Raw genomic sequence first — 21,056 nt, forward strand, 5'->3', positions numbered from 1 at the left:
ATCTCTTACCTATCAATAAGAGCTATAATGATATTTTTAACATTTACATGTTGATGCAATTCAGCACAAGCCTTCAGAAAACTATTTAAAGTTTGAAGATGAAATTCATCAGGAAAAACTTGTATAATACATTCCATAAGATATTCTTGTGCTATAGCATCACGACAACTCACTGCTTGTTCCAAAATGCCAGGAAGAACCACCTGAAAAATTTCATATTATAAATATAACTACATTAATTTTTATTACAGTAATAAGAGCATTCAATTAGTGTAATTTAAATTTATTTTTAAGCTTGGATCAAACCTACAGATTATAAAATGGTGAAAAACATGCAAGGTAAAGCAACAATCAATGGTGTACAGAGAAATTTTTTGAAGTACCATATGAATATTGTTTTAATGTAATTTGTATTTAAAGCCTTTCACTTGAAAAATAAGTATAAGTATTTTTCCCATCCAACCTCCCCTCCTTTACACTAACTGCAAGTTCAACTCTTCTAAGAGCCAATGTGAACGCTCCTCAGGACCCCTTTAGTTGACTCATTGACAGGATTAGCTTGCAGACACTTGTCCCTGTCATACTGTTGTTTTTTGTGCATGTCCAGGCAGTTCTCTAAAGAGATTTTTAGTGTCTTGTGCTTATTGAAAACAACACTGTATTAGTGATTTTTGTAGTTCTATCATCATAAAATGCTTAAAAGTTTTCATCTAAAGTGTGGATCTACGTAACTACCAAAATTTAATAAATCAATCCCCTAATACCCAAACCTACCTACAAAATTTCAGAAATTTTCAATAAAAATCACAGGAGTTATTAAGCTTCAAATAAAGGTGAACAAAACTGTGCCCCCCCATACATACATACAGAAATATCCTCCAAATTGTTTTTGTACTTCTCAATGTTTCTAGATCCCAAGTCCAAAAATGTAAAAATCTTGGGAGGAGGAAGTCATTTTTGACCGATCCCAATACTTTCCCTTTGTTACATATATACTAGAACCAGAAAGGTAAAATTAATTTTCCAATAATGCGCAAATAAAATAAATTTTTTCTGGATGGTTAAATAATTATCATCATCATGCATGAAAAATGACACTGTTACCAAAAGATCTTACAAATAGGATTCAAGAAGTCACAAACGAAAAACTTTATAATAGGATATATATGAAAAAGAATCTCTTACAAAAAAATTATACAACAAAAACTTCAACTGTTTGGACACATTGCAAGAACGAATTAAAACAGAAAAATTAAGACTTTAGTCTACAGTATTATGGATGGATCCAACAAAAGAGGCAGACCATATAGAGAATGGATTGATGACATGAAGAAGTGGTGTGGAGCGAATGTACAGGAGTTGAGAAAATCGGCAATGGATAGAGAGAAACGGAAGAAAATAGTGAAAAAGGCATCAGACACCAACGGGCAATGAGCCCAGGATTAATAATGATGATGATGAAGAATGGTTTTCTCACATCTGATCTCTCTTGAAAATTGTCACTGCATTCTGCTGGCAACAATCTACATATAATCTAGTTTGATAATGCAATAACTGATTACCAAATATTAATATATTATATGAGACTGTTTTGTACGTTTAAGTTCATTATTTGATCTTATTGTTTCTAAATAAAATAAATTTCTAAAATTTGCATTTGCTTTCTCTTAGGAAATTGCTCTCTCAATCCTTCTTTCTAAAGCCAATAACTAACTGGTGGAAGTTTAATAACCAGTAAATCCACTTATAAGTATTTTTCTCAAATAAGTTCAATCAATCTATTGACTTACTGAATATTCTGTAAAGTTGAAACATGCTTCTTGCTATGCAATTTGTGTTGCAACAGCAGTGAGCAACATGCAGTTTTCTCTTCAACTGATGGAAATTGAAATACAGTAGAGCATCGATTATCCGACCCCCGATTAACCGACCGCGTTCTAGTCGGCAAATTCAAATGTCCGCTAGTGATGTGGCGCTACAATATTTGGTTATGTCTTGGCTACTTTAATATTATTTTTGTTAAATTTTTGCATGTTTTAGCTGGCAGCACAGGCTCGACCATGAAAGGGAGGGTAGTATTTAAACCAGGCCTAATACACTATACTAATAATGTATTTTTTCATACTTTTCGGTTATCCGACCAACCCCAGTCCCCAATTGAGTCGGATAATCGATGCTCTACTGTACATCAGTTTTTCCATAGGATTCCTATAGGATCAGTATTAAGACACAACTTCCAAGGACATTTACATCATTAGCTGCAAACAAAGCTTCAATGAATTGTGAACTAGTGTGTTATCTTTCTAGAAAATCCAATCGCCACATGTAATAAGCAAAATATCTAGCAACAAATTATCTTCCAACATATCTTAATGCTTTGACAAAAATACTTTACAATTATTATGTGACATTTGCTAGGGCATTAATGATTTTATTCTTCCCATTTATTTTTTCATTCCATAGGCTGTCTGGATCTCACAGAAAATTGTACATTTTTGAATGAGTACATTTCTTAGAAATTTAGAAACTCTGAAATCATTGGAGAAGAATGGCCAGAATTTGCTCTTCTGTATACCGGTGCCAAAAGGAACCAACTTATTACATGGGTTCCTTTTGGCACTGTTTAAATAGATTGCGAAATTCACATAAAGACAGGAATTGCATTAAAACCTGATGTGACCTTATACTTTTCTCTAGGCAAGAGAAATTAAATTTAACAAATCTCTTTCATTTTAAAAATAAACAACATTAAACAAACTCAATATAAATATAAAATACTCTGTTACACAAAATACTAACTGATAATCATCAGCTATTGTTTTTTTAAATTATCATAGATTACTGCCCAACCTCATACTTTTCTATCTATCTTATATCATCTCCTCTAAGTCAATTATACTTGTATCTATGACAGCTCTACTTTTATTTTAGAAGAACTTAATAATTGAATATAGAATAATGGTAAAAATTGTATTCACCTTCTTGTATCTTTCCATGTCTACACACTCCAACTGTGACAAACGAACCAAATTTGTCCCAACTAACAACCTTAATTCTTGTCTTTCTCTCTCTCTCTTATCTCTATCTCTAGAATGACCTTGATGCTGCATTCTTACCCATAATTTATTCATTTCAGCAAAATTCAAAAGAATAAAATCTACTGAATCTTTCACTGTTCCAATTGTATCACCATCTCTGAAATTATAAATTTACAAATTATATTTTATAAGATTAATAATTTTATCTGGTAACTTTTTCCTTAAAATTACAATATCAAATAGTCAAACCTTGGTTTTCAAACATAATTCAATCCTAAAAGTTGTTCAAAAACTAATTTATTCTAAAACTGAAATGAATTTTCCCATAAGAGAGAATATAAAATGGAGTAATTTGTTCGTGACCCCTAAAATAAAGTTTCTTTTACCTTTTTAGCTGTATTTCATGTATAAAAATGCCTACAAATGTAATGTAATAATATATATTATAATAATAATATTTAATTATTATAATAATATATATTTTATATTTACTTAAATTATATTTAACATTTAACTTTTTAAGCTCAAAAAATTTCTTTTTTCCATGTATCTGGAGACCAAATTGATATAACAAACATTACACAGTCCAATCAATATATAGAAACATCCAACGATTGCCTAAATTGATTTTATCCCTCAGGCTACAAGCGGAACTTGCAGTGGCGTAGCGAACATAACTGGCGCCCGACACTTTATTGGCGCCTCTCTCCCCCTCCAACACACAGTTTGTCTTGGAGACCATTTGGGCACCCGGTGCACGATACACCCCCTTGCACCCCCCTCGCTACGCCACTGGGAACTTGCATAGCAAAAGCAGTCAAACAACTTTTCCATTGGCTGATTTCATTTCAAATGGATTAAGCAGATTTTTGCTAAATCTGTGTTTAAAGAGCTAGTAAATTTTTTTATTTAATTTGACTTAAAGCACCTCTAAACATAAATTCTTGGATGCCATTTATATTATGTGAATGTCAATTAATGCAGCTTATATTAATTAATTAATTTGATTTAGATTTAACTGTGGCGTGTACTGAAACAGTAGTAATATCATTCCCACATGCACATTGAAATTTAATTTAAATAGCAACTTCATTGATGATTTGTGTCATGATGTCAAATGATGCAAGGCGATCTCACCACCATTAACTCTTTCTTGACCAGGGTACTGATCTGTCATACCCCTAATTGTTAAGCAAATAGTCCAGGGTACTGATTCATCGATACCCTGTTAAAAATCAATTTTTATAAAATTTATCGACAACAGATGTCAGCATCTTATTTATTGTCTGTTTCACATATTTTTGTCCAGGTGATGTTTTGTTGGCTTAAAAAATTTTAATTAATGCTTTTTTTTTCTTAATTTTTCATTTCCTGATAATTTTTTATTTCATTTTTAGCATATTCATGCAATAATATTACTATAATAAGTTCACTCATGCTATAATATGTTTATTCAGCTATAATACGTCAACACGTTTTAAATATTCAAGTTGTGATCTTCAGTTCTGATATTTTATATATTTTTTATTTTAATCAAAAATATCAGCAAATGTTACATAAATTGCTACTGGTAATCATATGTTTATTACAAAAATATATACTCTCGTTCAATATGAAGTGAATAAAGTATATTAGTTGATAGCAGAATAAAGTTTTGATTTCAAACAAATGTTTGATATAATGCGTGATAATTTCACAACGAATAAACGTACATGCATAAGTGTTATATCGAATTGTACAAAACAATATTCTACCACTTTCTGGCTCAGTGCCAGCAAAAAACTAGGTAACTAGACAATGTCAATTTTGACAAAAAGTTACAAATTATCAAGTTTAAATGTCAGTTTTGATATATATAATTTTTTTCTTATAAATTTTTCTAATAAAATGTATTGAAACATATCGTATTTAAAACTAAAGATATTACTAAATGTACGTGATTTTTTTCATATGAATATAACGATAATTCGATTTTTGGTGAATTTTTAAAATAATATCGCCTGACTGACTGACCTTGACTGACCTATATTGCTCTCGGCTGTTTTACAAAATAAACGTAAACAGAGGGGCGTAGCAAACGGACAAGAAAGAGTTAAATGCTGAACCAGTAGTCCTATCGTTGATTGGTTGGGCTGTCAACTTTGACATTGGAAGTACAAGGAATTGACCACCTGTGTTCCTCTAATCTATGACTGGCTCTTGCTGAGTAGCTTGTTTGGCAACTAAATTATCGTATGGCAACTGTTGCAATTATGAATTCAAAATTGTTTGTAAACCAAGGTTATTACTTTAAAAATTTAAATTATCTACATAAGAATAATAATTCTTATTTATCATATAAATTAAAAGTAAGTAAAAAAAAAAATCTTGCAAAAGCTTAATAACTGTTCATTGAATTATTTAAAAACTCATTTTTTGTTTTATGATAGAAAATATATTTTATTGTATGCAAATATATTCTACATTACAGATTATGCCATTGATTTAAATTATGTAATCTATAAATCCTTTTTCAAATTACAAGAATTTAATTATTTAATTCATATTAACACCAATTAATGATAAAATTCAATATTTTAGGTGTGATAAATACAGTCACTCCTCTATGAGAAGTATAGCTATCAAAAAATATTCAATAGTACTTTCAATTAATCAATAATTATTTATTCATTTTAACTACAGTAGAGCATCGATAACTGGAACCAATTGGGGACTGGGGTCGTTCCAAGTAGTGATTTTTTCCAATTTCTGATTATGTACGAAAAAATATGTTAACCTGTCCGATGTTCAAATTTTTCTTTGTTGCGTATCGCTTCCTGTTGAATTTTTCTCCGTTGCGTGTCGCTTCGTGTTGAATTTTCGTCGATTTTAAGCCTAACGAAAATTTTTATAATAATCATCGAGGCTATCGTATCGTTAAAAATTATTTCTGCATTTTGTACAAACAAAATAAATATATTGAAGAATATAAAAAACATGAAAATTATACTTTAGAAGTAAATTTAGTATCAAAAACGTTCGATTCAGCACGACACAGTCCGACTGAAAATCGTTCCAGTTTCCGGCCATTTCAATTACCGACGTTCCAATTTTCGACGCTCTACTGTATTCTGAATTAAGAATTTAATAATTAGCAAATCAAGGAATTTCACAATTACATCATCATAAACCAAAAAATAACTCTTCTTCTATAGCAGTTTAATTTCTACTGTGATTAGCTGGTTTTTTTACAGTCTTTGGAAATACAAGTATGCAGTACAGGTTATGTCTTAGTTATATGATTGTTAATTCAATATTTATATACTTTTATTATTAGAATTGTGGTTTTTGAAAATTTAATATCTAATGATATCTTTAAATAATGGATTGTAATTCCCTCTTTCATCTTATCAATGTTTTTCAAAACTTTATATGTAAGTTTTATATATTTATTAAATACATTAGATGGTGATATGATTTTATAAACATAAGAATATGAATCAGACATAAACATAATTTAGTTAGTTGTTAATAAATAAAAACAACAAAGAAAAGTGTTTGACTTATAGTAGACTATATATATTTTTACCATTAGAAATTGATATAGGAGTTTGTACTTTCAAAAGTTGAGCTATTGATTTTGAAAGTGGAGAAAGTCCATTTTATGTTATTGCTAGATATTTAATGGTTTGCATTTGAATGGGTTTAAAAATATTTGTAAGCAGTGACAGACTTATTTGATATTTTTCGTAGTCTTATTTTATGTAGATTTAACATGCAGCAATGGTTATCTGTGTTAGGTGAAAAAAATCATGGTTTTGGTATGCACCAATGGCCTTGCTTCACTTTCAAAAGCAATGATTTGATGAAATGTTGATTTTCTTTGAATGGAATATAATTATAAAAACAAAAAATTGAATATTTTATTTATTTACTTATTTATTTTATTTCAATATTTCATACTTCTCTCAAAAAGCTACAATAAAACAAAAAATAAATTTTATTTTATAGGAAAAAGTGGATTACATAAGAAAAAATATTCAGTAATAAGTTGCATGCATATAATTATATTTCTTAGTTTAGATGGTGCAGCTTTTTAAAGTATTAGTTTAGATGGTGCCGATTTATTACCCTATGTACCACCCATTCATCATGGGTGGTACTGTACATAGGGTAATAAATCCATCCTATCCTTATATATTCCTTTACTAATAGGCCTAGTTTTTGCATTTAAAGGTGACAATACTATTTTTCCGAAACTACTTGGTCTACCCCATTTTGGTGATAAATCAAGAGTTTTAAATTGCAAATCTTTTTCCATCGATGTTTTATAAAACAATTTATACAGCACTTAAAATCTTATCCAGAAAACATTCAACCAATTGCCAGTTTCTTCATCAGTACTTTTTGTTCTTTTCAAAATTGCCTTCTCCAGAGATTTGGTTGAATAAAAGTCTTTACTTTTCATTTCATGTTTTAAAAATGCATTATGTTTGCAACATTTTTGTATTAACTTGTAATAATCCTGGGGAATATACAGTAAAGTGGACTTGCCTCACTTTCAAAATCAATACCTCATTTAATGTTGGAAATTTTATCAAAGCCTATCAGTAATACAAATATTTTAATTTTGAACAAGATATTTGTAGCATTGATATGCCATAACAAAATTCAAAATCTAGTAACACATTAATATATAGAATAATTACTATAATTGATTGTATTATAACTACAAAATAAAGTGAAAACTGACCAATTATTTTTTCTGTAAGCATTCATTCCATTGATTAATATTTCCATATTTCCAATAAGTCATACAGATAAAATTTTTCAATGTTGCAACTAATTAAAAATTTATTTATTACACAACAAAAGGAAATGTCACAAGACAATATATTACAAAGTTTACTACATAATTTATGTTACAATCAATAACTGATTTTGGAAAATAATCCATTATTTTGCCAATCACTCAAAAATCACATTTTTATAATAAATATCAAAGATTAAAAAATCATATGTGATTAATGAACCTTATCCCATACAGTGGAACCTCGCTTAATGAGCACCTCGCACAATGAGTATTTCACATAATGAGCAAAACAAATTGAAAAAATTTGCCTCGCTTAACGAGTGATGAGGAGAGGGGAAGTGCCGAATTGTGCGCATGTGTCATGCTCCATCAGTCTGTGTTTAGCACTCGTTCCGCTAACATCTTAGTGTCGCTTGTGATTACATATTTTTCCAAACTTGTGTTCACACATATTACTTATAAACATCAACAACCATAGCCCGTTACATAATAAACAGGCCAAACAATATGCCAAATTCTTGAGTCATTATATTTAATGACCGATTCCAAATTAAAGTTTAGAAATGTCTGAATTAAAAATTAACTATTTATAATTATTAAATTTAATATGAGATGGAAACATAACTGCCTACCTCTAGTCAAATTAATTAATTTCTAATATTTAATTATAGCCTTTACATAACCCAAGAATTTGTCATATCGTTTGGAGTGTTTATCAAACATATTAGCTATGATTTTTGTTTTGTTTCTGCAAATTAAATTCTCATTCCAGGATGGTTCATTCCGCACTGGAAGAAAAGACGATGATGATGATTCATGCTTCTTAACAGTGTATATTGTACAATTTTTCTTTGAATAAACGTTATACATAAAACATTTGAGTATTTTTTCAGCAGGGAATGCATTATAATGTTTTACATCAATTTCTATGGGAAAAATTGTTTCGTTTAACGAGTGTTTGCATTATGAGTAAAACTCTGGAATGAATTATGCTCATTAAGCAAGGTTCCACTGTATTTGGAATCATTATGGGTATTTTGTAAGCATATATTAAATTCCCAAATTAATTTCATATGATATAGGATTTAAATCCATTTACAAAAAAATTCCTATTTTAGTATATAAACTAATGTTATTTCTTCATATTGGTATTGGTTTCACACCAGAATTTATATTTTTAATGTTACTTGTTTGTCAAATACCTGAAATAATAATAAAAAAAAAGGAAAACTCAACTGAAAACAGTTAAACATATCAAACAGACAACTTTTTTTTTTCTTTCTAGCAATATTTAATGCTTAGAGAAACATTTTTAGACTGATTTACAGTCCAACTTCAGGTCTACATTTAATGTACCTTGCATTCTATTTTTTGGAAAATTGGAACTTTATTAGAAGTTTCAAAGTTCCAAGAAAAATGGTTGTCTGTTTGATATTTTAAAATAATAATACAGTAAAATTATGCTAAATTGGACACCTGTGGTGAATATCCAAACTGTCCAAGTTAGCAGGATGTACAGGTTAGTTTCTAGTGTATGTTGTTTTTAACATGCCGAATTGCTGTCTAATGTCATTTATTTATGTTTCTATTCTTCTTTGCCAGACAAGCTTGTGATAGAATTGTGTTTTGTGTGTATCTATCTGTGATTTTATTTTCAGTCCATGGTGTATCCACTGTGACTGCCCAGCATAATGTCTGAATGTCTGAGAGTGTATAAATTAAAAAAAAAAAATTTAGAAATATACCGCCATCTAGTATTCACCCTACTTTTTACCCTTCTCCTCCTGAGAGTTTCATGAGAATGTCCCGCAAAAGACGACACCAGCTGTTCTCAAGGTCATCCAGCTGTGTAAACAATGACTCATCAGTGTCAGGTGTCAGATTTCGTGAAAAGGCGAGACAAAGGAAATTGTACTTTGAGGCTTTTCTTCAAAATTAACACATTTCTTTCGTTTTTTTCGTTTTTATTATTTTTTAATTATTCTTAATCATTAATTTCAATTTAATTAAATTAACACGATGAAGAAGGGGTTAAATTACAATTTTAATTGAAATTTCCGACCCCCCGACTTAATTAAACATATATATAAAAAAATCTATTAATTAAAAAAATTAAAAAACTATTGGATGTTGTTTTTGACATCAGAAAATAGCTTTAAATAACTTTACCGAAGTAAAATCGATGCACTAGAACTTTAGAACGATGAATGAAGTTCCATAAAAAAATCCCATAAAAAAACAATTAAGTGTTAATCGCGCGTCATTAAAGGTTCATTAAAATCGCAATAAAATTTTTTCGCGCAAGTAAAAATTTTTCAAAAAATTTGGAAACTTAGAAAACATTCCAAAAATCAAAAATATTTTTTTCGGGTCCCAAAGTACCGTTTTTTTGTAACGCTATGTAATTTGCCCGAGTTATCTCGGGTCTAGACGTCTATGCACGTCAATGGGCAGTAAGTTAAATGAATGTAGTATGGCAGTAGGTGAGTGTTTACATAATTTAGCATTTTTCCTACTACTTTATACATGCTAATTTTTGTGGTCTTTGTGTGAGATCTGTACCTGTATATTTAGTGAATGTTTCCTGAAATAAGAGTGAGAGCATATTAACTAAATCTATGTCTTTGTTATCAGGGTGGATGACGAAGTGTCTGTAGTATCATTAGTGGTAGTTGTATGTGCACTATTATCAGTGCTTATTGCTGGATTAACCTGACAGGTTACATGATCTTCATTAATGTTAAATGTTTCTGTCTATTGATTGATCAGCAACCTGTTGTTTGATATGTTCAAGTGCTGTTTGTGGGATAAGGTTGTATATAATTGTTCTTTTTTGATCAACAACCCTTTGTTCAGTGACAGTGAGGCAAGAATATTGTTGTGTGAATCTACAGTGTAGTTGTTGTCTGTATGCTGTCATGTTAGCTTCAATTTTTGTGATGGTATAGTAAGTACAGATGATATACTCGTTCATTTCCATTGTCCATTTCATCCGTTGACATGGTTTTCCAGCCTATGTAATCTGTGGATGCATTGCCACAGAAACACCAAGCCTAGGTTGGTTCCTCACATCTGTCGAGGAAATTGCAGTAGCCATGCTTGGCCTGGCAACGTTTTTGCCACCAGTAACCAAAGGAGACTGTGGCCTATTTTTCAAACATGAGCCTCTGCCTAACCCATGAACATGGACCTTGTTAACCTGGGCAATGTCCGAGCAGGTATCACAGGACCTGATAACTATCTCCACAGAATGTGGGTGTGGTCACTTTTAGCTTCATTTCTCCCCAAGATTTTTCCCCATTCCTAGACCTTACTGGCATGGGTGTCCCTACCAGGAGCTTATGCTCCAGCCTGCATTGCCCTATGAATCAGTAAAATTATTGGGCTTTCCCACCATGACCAGGTGGTAACCACAGGAAAATTGTTGTTGTTATTATTATTATTATTATGTTGGTTAAGTGAGATATACTCGGTTAACACCGGTGGCTGTGTACTATGCCAAACCAAAGTCAAGGCATAGTAACCAAAACAGAAATTAAAGAAGTGTATCAGTGTGTGTGTCTGTATTCAGGAATTTTCTCACAATATGACATGTATTCAATATAGTGGCCTTCTGTAGTGTGATGTATGTGTTTCTACTCAATTCTAATGTGCCCAGGCTTTTGTGTAGTGTGTGTGGTATGACACCTGTAGAGGAGAGAACAACAGGTACAATAAGCACCCTATCCATCCTCCACAGATGCCTTATTTCCTGGGCGAGTTCTGTGTACTTGCTAATTTTTTCAGTGCATGCGTTTTGTATATTGTGAGTGTTTGGAATGGATATGTCTATAATGTATGTGATTTTATTGTGTTTGTCAATGAGTGTGATGTCTGGTCTGTTGTGGTAAATTGTTTTATCTGTGATTATGGCTCTGTCGTAGTACATTTTGTGCGTGTTGTTTTCCAATACTGTCTGTGGAATGTATTTGTAGTATGGTTTGTGGATATCTACTAATTTGTGTTTCTTTGCAAGCTCTTGGTGTATTATATTTGCTACTTGGTTATGTCTGTGTAAATAATCTGTCTGTGCCAAGAGCTTGCAACCAGAAGTGATGTGTTGTATAGTTTCTGGCATGATGTGACATTTTCTGCACGTGTCATTCGTGAGTGTTGCATCTTTGAGTATGTGTTTTCTGTAGTTTTTAGTACTTATGACCTGATCCTGTATGGCAATCATGAATCCTTCCGTCTCCCCAAAGAGGCATCCCCGAGCTAACCAGCTGTTTGACGCAGTTTTGTCAACAAAATCCTGGGCCAGATCATAAGGATGCCTGCCATGGAGTGCCTTTCGAGCCCACGATTGCTTAATGGTGTCTATGCTTTTTATATGTTGCGTTGTGTCCATATGATGTGAGTGTAAGTTCAATGGTGTGTTATTCGAGTCTGCTAGAGTTACTGCTTTATGTAATTGTGATGTTTCTTGTTTTTTGTAGAAAAACTCTCGCAGTGACTGTATTTGTTTGTAGTGAAGGTTAACTATGTCAATCAGGCCACGTCCGCCATCTTTACGTGGAAGGGTTAGTCTTTCTATAGCAGATTTAGGATGATGATGTTTATGCTTAGTAAGTGTTGTTCTTGTTTTCCTTTGGAGTTGCTCAAGATCTGTGTGAGTCCAATGTATAACTCCAAAAGAATATATAAGTACTGGAATGACATATGTGTTTATTGCTTTAACTGTGTGTTTTGCATTTAACTGTGTTCTGAGAATAGCATTTAACCTACTTTGGTATTCTTTAATTAATCTTTGCTTTATTTGTGCATGTTCTGTTAGTTTGGCCTGTTGGAATCCTAAATACTTGTAGAACTCGCCCTCTTCCATGGATTCAATAATGTCTCCATTTCCAAGTGCAAAATCTTCTTTCTTCAGGATTCCTTTTTCTATGTGAAGTGTTTTGCATTTATCTAGGCCAAATTCCATTTGTATGTCCTTGGTGTATGAATGTGTGATTTGTAGGAGTTGATGAAGTTGTTTTTGTGTGGATGCATAAAGTTTTATGTCATCCATGTACATGAGATGTGACAGTGTAAACTGTGTTGTTTTTTCATGTCTGATATTGTAACCATATTGCGTGTTGTTTAACATGTTGGATAATGGGTTCAAGGCTAGGCAGAACCAGAGAGGACTCAAGGAATCTCCTTGAAAAATTCCTCACCTAATAAAAATTTGGTTTGTTTGTATGGAAGTGTTACTAACCCTGAGATGTAGTGTTGTTCTCCAGTGCTGCATAGTGTTTTGAAAGAATGCAATGAGTAATGGATGTATTTTGTACATGCGTAGAATATGTAGCAGCCAACTGTGTGGAACACTGTCGAATGCTTTTCTGTAGTCTATATATGCCATGTGTATGTTTCTGTGTTGTTTGTGTGCTTGCCGTAGAATGACTGAATCTATGAGTAACTGTTCTTTGCATCCCCTGTGATTTCTACGACAACCTTTTTGTTGTTCCGTGAGAATGTCATATTTTTCAACATGTTTGTATATTTTGTTTGCAATACAGGATGTCAATAATTTGTAGAGTGTTGGAAGACAGGTAATTGGTCTGTATTGTGTGGGGTCTGTGGTATTGTTGTTTTTGGGTTTCATGTAGGTGATGTCCTGAGTAAGAAAATTTGGCATGTCCTGTGGATTGATAATAATGTGTGTTAGGTGTTTAGCTAGTTCCTGGTGCAGTGATGTAAACTTTTTGTACCAGAAATTGTGAATGTTGTCTACACCAGGTGTCTTCCAGTTGTGTGTTCTGTTAACAGTGTATTGGAAATCATATATGTTTATTTCAGCACAGGGCATAGTTGGTATGTTGTGCAAGTTTCTGTTCTCCTCCTCGATCCAGCCTGCATCAGCATTATGCGTGACAGCACTGGACCAAAGAGAAGACCAATAAGTTGTGAGTTCTTCTTCTGTTGGTGTGCCACTGTGCTGTGTATCAGTGTTTGCTTTGTTATTAATTTGTCTGTAAAAGAGTTTTTCATTGTTTGTAAATAATTTATTTTGTTGTTTTCGTAGTGTACGTGTTTTGTATCGTTTGAGTCTACGTGCTTTGGCAGCAAGTTGTTGTTTTAGTGTATCAATGTATTCTGTAATGCGTGTGTTGTGATGTTCATGTTTTGTGTGTGTTTTTATTTTCTTGAAAATGTTTTTGAGCTGTTTCCTTAATTTGGGTGTTATGTTGTTTTTAGTGTATTGTGTCAGCCTGCCTAATTGCTGTCTAATGTCATTTATTTGTGTTTCTATTCTTCTCTGCCAGGCAGGCTTGTGATAGAATTGTGTTTTCTGTGTATTTGTCTGTGATTGTACTTTCAGTCCATAGTGTGTCACCACTGTGACTGCCCCAGCATAAACTAATGTATGAATGTCTGAGAGTGTAGAAATTGAATGAATGCAGTGTGGTAGTGAGTGAGTGTTTACATAATTTAATGTTTTTCCAACTTCCTTTGGCGTGTTGATTTTTGGTATTCGTGGTTGTTGTGTGGGATCTGTGCCTGTATATTTAGTGAGTGTTTCCTGAAATATAAGTGAGAGCGTATTAACTAAATCCATGTCTATGTTTATCAGTGATTGACGAGGAAGTGTCTGTAGTATCATTAGTGGTAATTGTTGTATGTGTGTTATTATCAATGCTTGTTGCTGGATTATCCTGACAGGTTACGTAATCTTCATTAATGTAAGATGTTTCTGTCTGTTGATGTATTTGATAAGTTCAAGTGTTGTTTGTGGAATAAGGTTGTTGTGTATAATTGTTCTTTTTTGATCAACAACCCTTTGTTCGGTGACAGTGAGGTGAGGATACTGTTGTGTGAATCTATGGTGTAGTTGTTGTCTGTATGCTGTCATGTTTGTTTCGAGTTTTGTGATTGTGTAGTAAGTACGGATGATAAACTCGTTCATTTCTACTGTCCATTTCATCCGTTGGCATGGTTTTCCAGCCTTTGTGGTCTGCGGATGCATTGCCACAGAAACACCAAGGCTGGGTTGGTTCCTCACATGTGTTGAGGGCATTGCAGTAGCCATGCTTGGGCTGGTGCTGCTTTCGCCACCGGTAACCAAGGGAGACTGTGGCCTATTTTTCGAACGTGAGCCTCTGCCTAACCCACGAACGCGGACCTTGTTAACCTGGGCGACGTCCGAGCCGGTATCACATTTAGATCTAGTTATTACCATAATAAATATCTCCACAGAATGTGGGTGTGGTCACTCTTAGCTTCATTTCTCCCCATAGACCTTACTGGCATGGGTGTCCCTACCAGGAGCTTGTGCTCCAGCCTGCATTGCCCTATGGATCAGTAAAATTACTGGGCTCTCCCACCACGACCAGGTGGTGACCACGGGAGAGTTATTATTATTATTATTATTTTTGGATTATTATTCTTGTGTTGTTCCTGTATATTTATTTTATGCATGTATGTTTATATTTTTGTTTATTTTTGTACTTTTTTATTCTTTATTTTTTGAGTTTATGTATTGTATTTTTTGAACTTATAAGTATTAACATTTAAATTATTTATTCTAGAATGTTTTAAATTTTTCATTCTATCAAATGCAATCATTGTTCATGTTATAAGTTTATCCTGAAGATGATCAGTTAAATACAGCAAAAACATTAGAGATTAAAATGGATAATGCAATTTTTAAGATTTTTTAGCATGTTTTAAAATAGTAAAAATTTGTAGTAAAACTAATGATGTGTACAAATATGAAATCTATACAGTTAGTTAAATACTATACAGTCAAACATCAAGTTACGAATGCCCCTGTTTAAGAACAATTCGGTTTACAAATAAAATTTTGAAATTTACTCTGATTGCCATACAATAACTCTGTTTCCAAACAAGCTACTTAGCAAGAACTGTCCACAGATGGTGAACTCCCTATACTTCGTGTTAAAGAAAGTCGACAACCCAACCAATCAACAACAGTACTACTAATTCAGAAGTTACTAATGCCAAGATCAACTTGCATCACAACAAATTATCAATGACATTGCTATTTAAATTACAATTCAATGTGCATGCAGGAAAGATACTATTTCCATTTTTCTGTATGCACCACAGTTCAATTTAAATCAAATTAATTAATAAAAACCACATTAATTAACATTCATGTAATACAAATGGCATTCAAGAATTTGTGTTTAAATTTTCTTAAGTTAAATTAAATGACAAAAATTTATTAATAAAATATTATACATTATAATATTAATATTTATTAATATTATAATTAATTTAAACTAAAACTAATAATTAAAACTGGGTTTTACACCGGAACTAAAACTAAAAATTAATTAAAATCAAATCAATTGAAACACAATATTTTGAAAATCATTGATAAAGTACTTGTTGTCAGTCTTGATAGATTTGGTTATATTCCATCTTGGCAGTCAGAGTTGAGTCTCTATTTACAGCACTTCTTTATGAAGTTTTGGTTTCTGTTTCAGTTACTGGTAAGGGAACATTTTTCTTTTAATACTATACATATATAGAATAAATATAGATACAGATGAAGTAATATTATATACAATATTGCCTTTATAGGCATTTTATGCCTAAAATATTGCTAACATGGTAAAAAACAGGTTTTGTTTTGTGGTTGGGAATGGATTAATCCATTTTACACTGTTTCTTATGGGAAAATTTGTTTCAGTTTGAGAACAAAATCGGTTTCCAAACAACTTTTAGGAACAAATTAAGTTTATAAAATGAGGTTTGACTGTTACATTTAAGGAAAAAAAACCCTTATTTTCAGAAATTACTTACGGAGTAGTTTCTTCATCACTGTCTGGCAAAATGTTTCGAGTACATTGCAGCAAGTAGTTTCTTAGAAATAAACCCCTTAATGGATGCTGAACACCTCTGCACATCTCTACAACATCTTTCAATATATCTTTCTTTGAATGCTCATTTGTTTTCATATATACCAATCCAACTGTAATCAGTAGATATCTGAAAAATTTAAAAATGCTCAATTTTAAACTGAAAACTGAGTAAAAAGCATAATAAATTTATATACAATTACTATAAGTAACATAATTATTCCGATTTCAACTGATAACAGAAATAAATGTTAGGAAAAATACACTAATAACATATGTGAGAAGGTAACAAAACAAAGGAAAAAAACCCACCAATATGATCTTATTAGAAGCAGGGATATGTCAACTTTCTGACCTGAGAAAGTATCAACTGACACTTTCTTAGAGTCAATCTTATCATCTTCCCGCAACTATTAGTACTGAATTGCACCTTTGAATATGATGAGGAATGGCTAATTTTGGTCAGTCATCATTGCATATTCTTCAAGCTTTTATGATCAGTATTTGGAACTATTTTGGATTTGTATGTTTGTTTGCTTCATCTGCAATTCTGATTGAGTGCTATACAATGTGGAAAATATTGTCCAAATTTGACATTGTGAACTATTTTCCATCAAGGAGAACTTTCCTACATGGGAAATATTTGTCAGGTTTAGATGGTATCATAAATTGTAAACACACTCTGCACGATCAAAACAGACATAGGATTTGCTTTTGTTTAACTTATATGCATACTGTACTGTACAAACTTTTATGCAATCTAACAAATGTTTAAGAGTAGTTAACTGTGTTGAGTGACAAGCCAGTCTAACCAACTATCTACATTGAGAGAATTTTTAATTGTTTTGTTACACAACACCTCCTACCATCACCTTCTGTTGTTGCTGATGTGCTTCTCCCTAAACTAAGGGTGTGTAGCTTTTGAAGGCATATATTCTTTAGTGTGTTGACTTTCAGTCCGTTTTCCCTTCCATCAGAATTTAACCCTGTTTTTTATGAGTTAAGAGACTTTCTTTGTCATTCTTCCTTCTTCAATTTTGAAGATGCCACTTATCTCTAGGTCAGTCCAGTCTCATTATTTGAGCTTATGATTTGACATTTAGAGGAGGCAGTATTTCCAGAATTTCAGGATCATATCTTGTTGTATTTGAGATACATGGACATTATTTTAATTGTTTGGTGTCATTAACAACAATATGTACAGATTAACACTACGCCTGGATCAGCATGGTAAACACCAAGTACATTTTCTGAATGTCCTTATTACGTTGCAGGATGTCATTCTCACCAGTGATGCAAATTGTAAAGTGTTTACAAACCAATCTATATTCCACCTTCCTCACACAATCCTCCTACTTACAAGTCTGCTGCATTCAGGGACTTGGTTCAAAGAGAATTTTCCCACTTTTCAGATGTACTGTACATCTTAGCAATTGAGAGCTATGTCATATTTACTGTATTGCCATTGGATTTGGATATTGCCCAAGATTTATCAAAATCGTTATACAATATTTTCAGGGTCAAACATCTTCCACTACTGCTGAAAAGAAACTCCATAGAATTATCACATGTACCACTATATTAGATGGTATACATAAGAAAAGTGTGCAATATCCAAAATTCACATTACATACAGTAGAAGTCCTACAGTGTTCAGCTTACTAAGGAATGATATTGATCCTTTGGTCAAAAAAACTCTTCCTGGGGTGTACTCACAATTCCTCTACATGACCACAGGGTTACTACCATATAGGTGTCACCTGTAAACCACTACTTACAAGGATTAGGAAGCACCATAACCCATCACAAAAAAAAGAAAAAATTAATAATAGTGTTGGCCTCTGTATTGGACCAATTATAAAAAGAATGATGTCATGAAGTAATGAAGACGCATGCTCAAAGATATCTTAAGAAAGTACAGTGTATAAGCAAATTTTAGTAGAGAAATTAATCTTTTCAGAAAAGAAATAAAAGTAAGTAAACATGTATCACAGCAGTAAAATAACCTGAGTAAATAATATAAAATTTAACAGGCAATTCCTAGAAAAATAACTCCTGTATGAAAAATTAGGTAGTTAAGATATCAAGGTAAAACTTAATTATAAATAAAATTTGTAAGAGATGCAGTTTTTTAAAGTGGTAAATTGTAAGTAACCACATTTTATGTTTGTAAATAATTTGAGAATGTTAACTAATTAAAATTTTTAAAAGTAAATTATATAAAAATAGGCTATTAAGATGTCAAAGAAGTTATTTGTTAAACAAGGAATTGTAAGTAGATATAAATTATATTGCAATATAATTGAGAATGTTTTAAATAATGTATAATTTTTTAGGAAATATAGAAAAATAATCATATAAAAAGAAACAGACATGTACAGTTCTTAGTTATAAATTAAGACTGGCTGAAAAGGACTGAATAAAGTCAAAATGCATACTAATATAAGTAAAGAATACTGTTCGTGGTATATGCATTGTTAAATAAATTTACCAGAGTATGATGAATCTGTAAAAATGATCTTGTAAACAGATATTTATACAACAGCATACTATAGAAAAAAGCAATATATTTGTTTATACTTATAAAGCTTTTGCTTATTGTAATCAGAGTTTCAATTATTTAACTATAACAGAAACTAAAGATAAAACTGAAGGGTAATAACTGAAACACTAGTTAGTTATTATCTTCTGATAATGAACATTTTAAGCTGTTCACGCTGATAGCATGAATAACTCAAAAATGTTCATTAAGAGCTGCCGCAAAACTAGCGCTTTGCGAGAGCAAAACACTAGCAAATGTGCGCTAGCACAACCGATTACGTCAAAGGCTCTGCCCTCTTTCTTCTTGCCTGTGCAGTTTTTCCTTTGCTAGCACAGCGATACGAGAGTACGCTCACTGTTCACAGAATTCAACAGTGAGAGCAGTCATGCTAGTAAGAGAGAGCGGGAAAGATGGATGATTATATGAACATGTCACGTGTCGAAAAAGAAATAATAGAATTTTATCGATGTATGTAAATTACATGATTAATACATTCAGTATTGAAAATAGTATAAACGTTGTATATAAATAGTAAATAGTTATATATAAATAGTTATAAAATATATAATGGGAAAAACATGCCTACTAGTTAAGCCTAATTAGGCTTAACTAGTAGGCATGTTTTTCCCATGCTGTTTCACAGTTCAGAACAAAAACTGACTGATTACAAGTATAGTTTATAATAAAATCTTTGTTCTATAGCCAATTCACATCATGTAGACTACATTATGCAAGCAAATGTGTAGTTTGCGTCTACTTCATGCCCGCGTAGCTTACCTAGCAAAAATGGCTCATAGCCTCATGGGAAAAAAGGTGGGGCTTGGGAGCATGACGGAGCGTATGCTAGCTCCCACTTCCTGTAGTTTGTGATGGCTCTAACAGCTTAAATCAGTGTTAACATATGACTGATAACATGCCATAATCAACAATCTCAACCAGTGTTTTAAATATTAAATGTTAATAGTTTTAATTGTTACTTGTGTAAGAATCTTGGAGCTGTTTTCTATAATTTTTAACCCAAAACATGAGTTTCTTTATTCCCATCCGTTTCCCATGAAGGTAAAAACGGGAGATGATTGAATGTTAAATTAACCGTCAACAATCGACTAGTCTTGGACGCAACAAGTCTCTTCCCCCCTCTCATCAATCTGAGAAATAAAGTTATAACAACTTATTATTGATGTGTGAGAAAGTCGAAAGTTAAACAATTCAGTGACGAAAAGAGAACAAGTTCAATTCTTACTGCCGTAGCTGGCCCACCAATGACACATTCAGTGTCATCACAACCAAACATTGAATCACCTGACCAAATTCCCACACTGGATGGGAATATAATGGCCGCACACCTGATCTTTGGGGCAGATTTCACCATAAGAGTACCAAGACTCCCTTCCCACCATATTCAAGGCAGATTTCCTGATAGACCGGGTGACCACTAACTCCAATGCAATCAGTCCCTAAGGAATATCTTTAACTTTGTGAATTGTGCCAGTGTCATCCCAGGCCTCTCTGGATAATTTACCGCCTAGACAACGGCCACTACTGTAAAGGGGTATGATAATTACACTATTTATGTCAACTCTCTCTCTCTCTTACTCTCTCTCAGTTAACATAGAAATAAGGTTAGAGTTCATATATAGTCCAAAAAGTTGATCCCATAGATATCAGATCATATATATGCTTGTTCATGCATACAACTGTAATTGTAACTGATTATTGTATGCTTCATTTACATATTAATTGTGGCAATCCCTTTATATACACAGCAGAAGTTTAACTTATGTGGCTTTACCAGCTGTCTTTACCAGCTGTCTTTACTTAAAATGGATACTGTA

The 21,056-nt window shown here is 32.3% G+C and overlaps 1 protein-coding gene across 3 annotated transcripts in view; it reads right to left on the reverse strand.

The window, feature by feature from the left end:
• The window catches only part of Vps35 (Vacuolar protein sorting 35), a 68,891-nt gene that overhangs the window by 19,105 nt on the left and 28,730 nt on the right, over positions 1-21,056 (reverse strand). For all 3 annotated transcript variants that reach the window (XM_067276232.1, XM_067276234.1, XM_067276233.1), the window contains exons 4-6: positions 16,624-16,809; positions 2,979-3,195; positions 10-203 (exon numbers count right to left, since the gene is read on the reverse strand). In XM_067276232.1, coding sequence (XP_067132333.1) covers positions 10-203; positions 2,979-3,195; positions 16,624-16,809 — 597 coding nt within the window. The remainder of the gene's footprint in view (positions 1-9; positions 204-2,978; positions 3,196-16,623; positions 16,810-21,056) is intronic.

This window comes from Centruroides vittatus, unplaced genomic scaffold, assembly GCF_030686945.1.
Source record: "Centruroides vittatus isolate TY-2023 unplaced genomic scaffold, ASM3068694v2 contig_680, whole genome shotgun sequence".
Classification (NCBI taxonomy): domain Eukaryota; kingdom Metazoa; phylum Arthropoda; class Arachnida; order Scorpiones; family Buthidae; genus Centruroides; species Centruroides vittatus.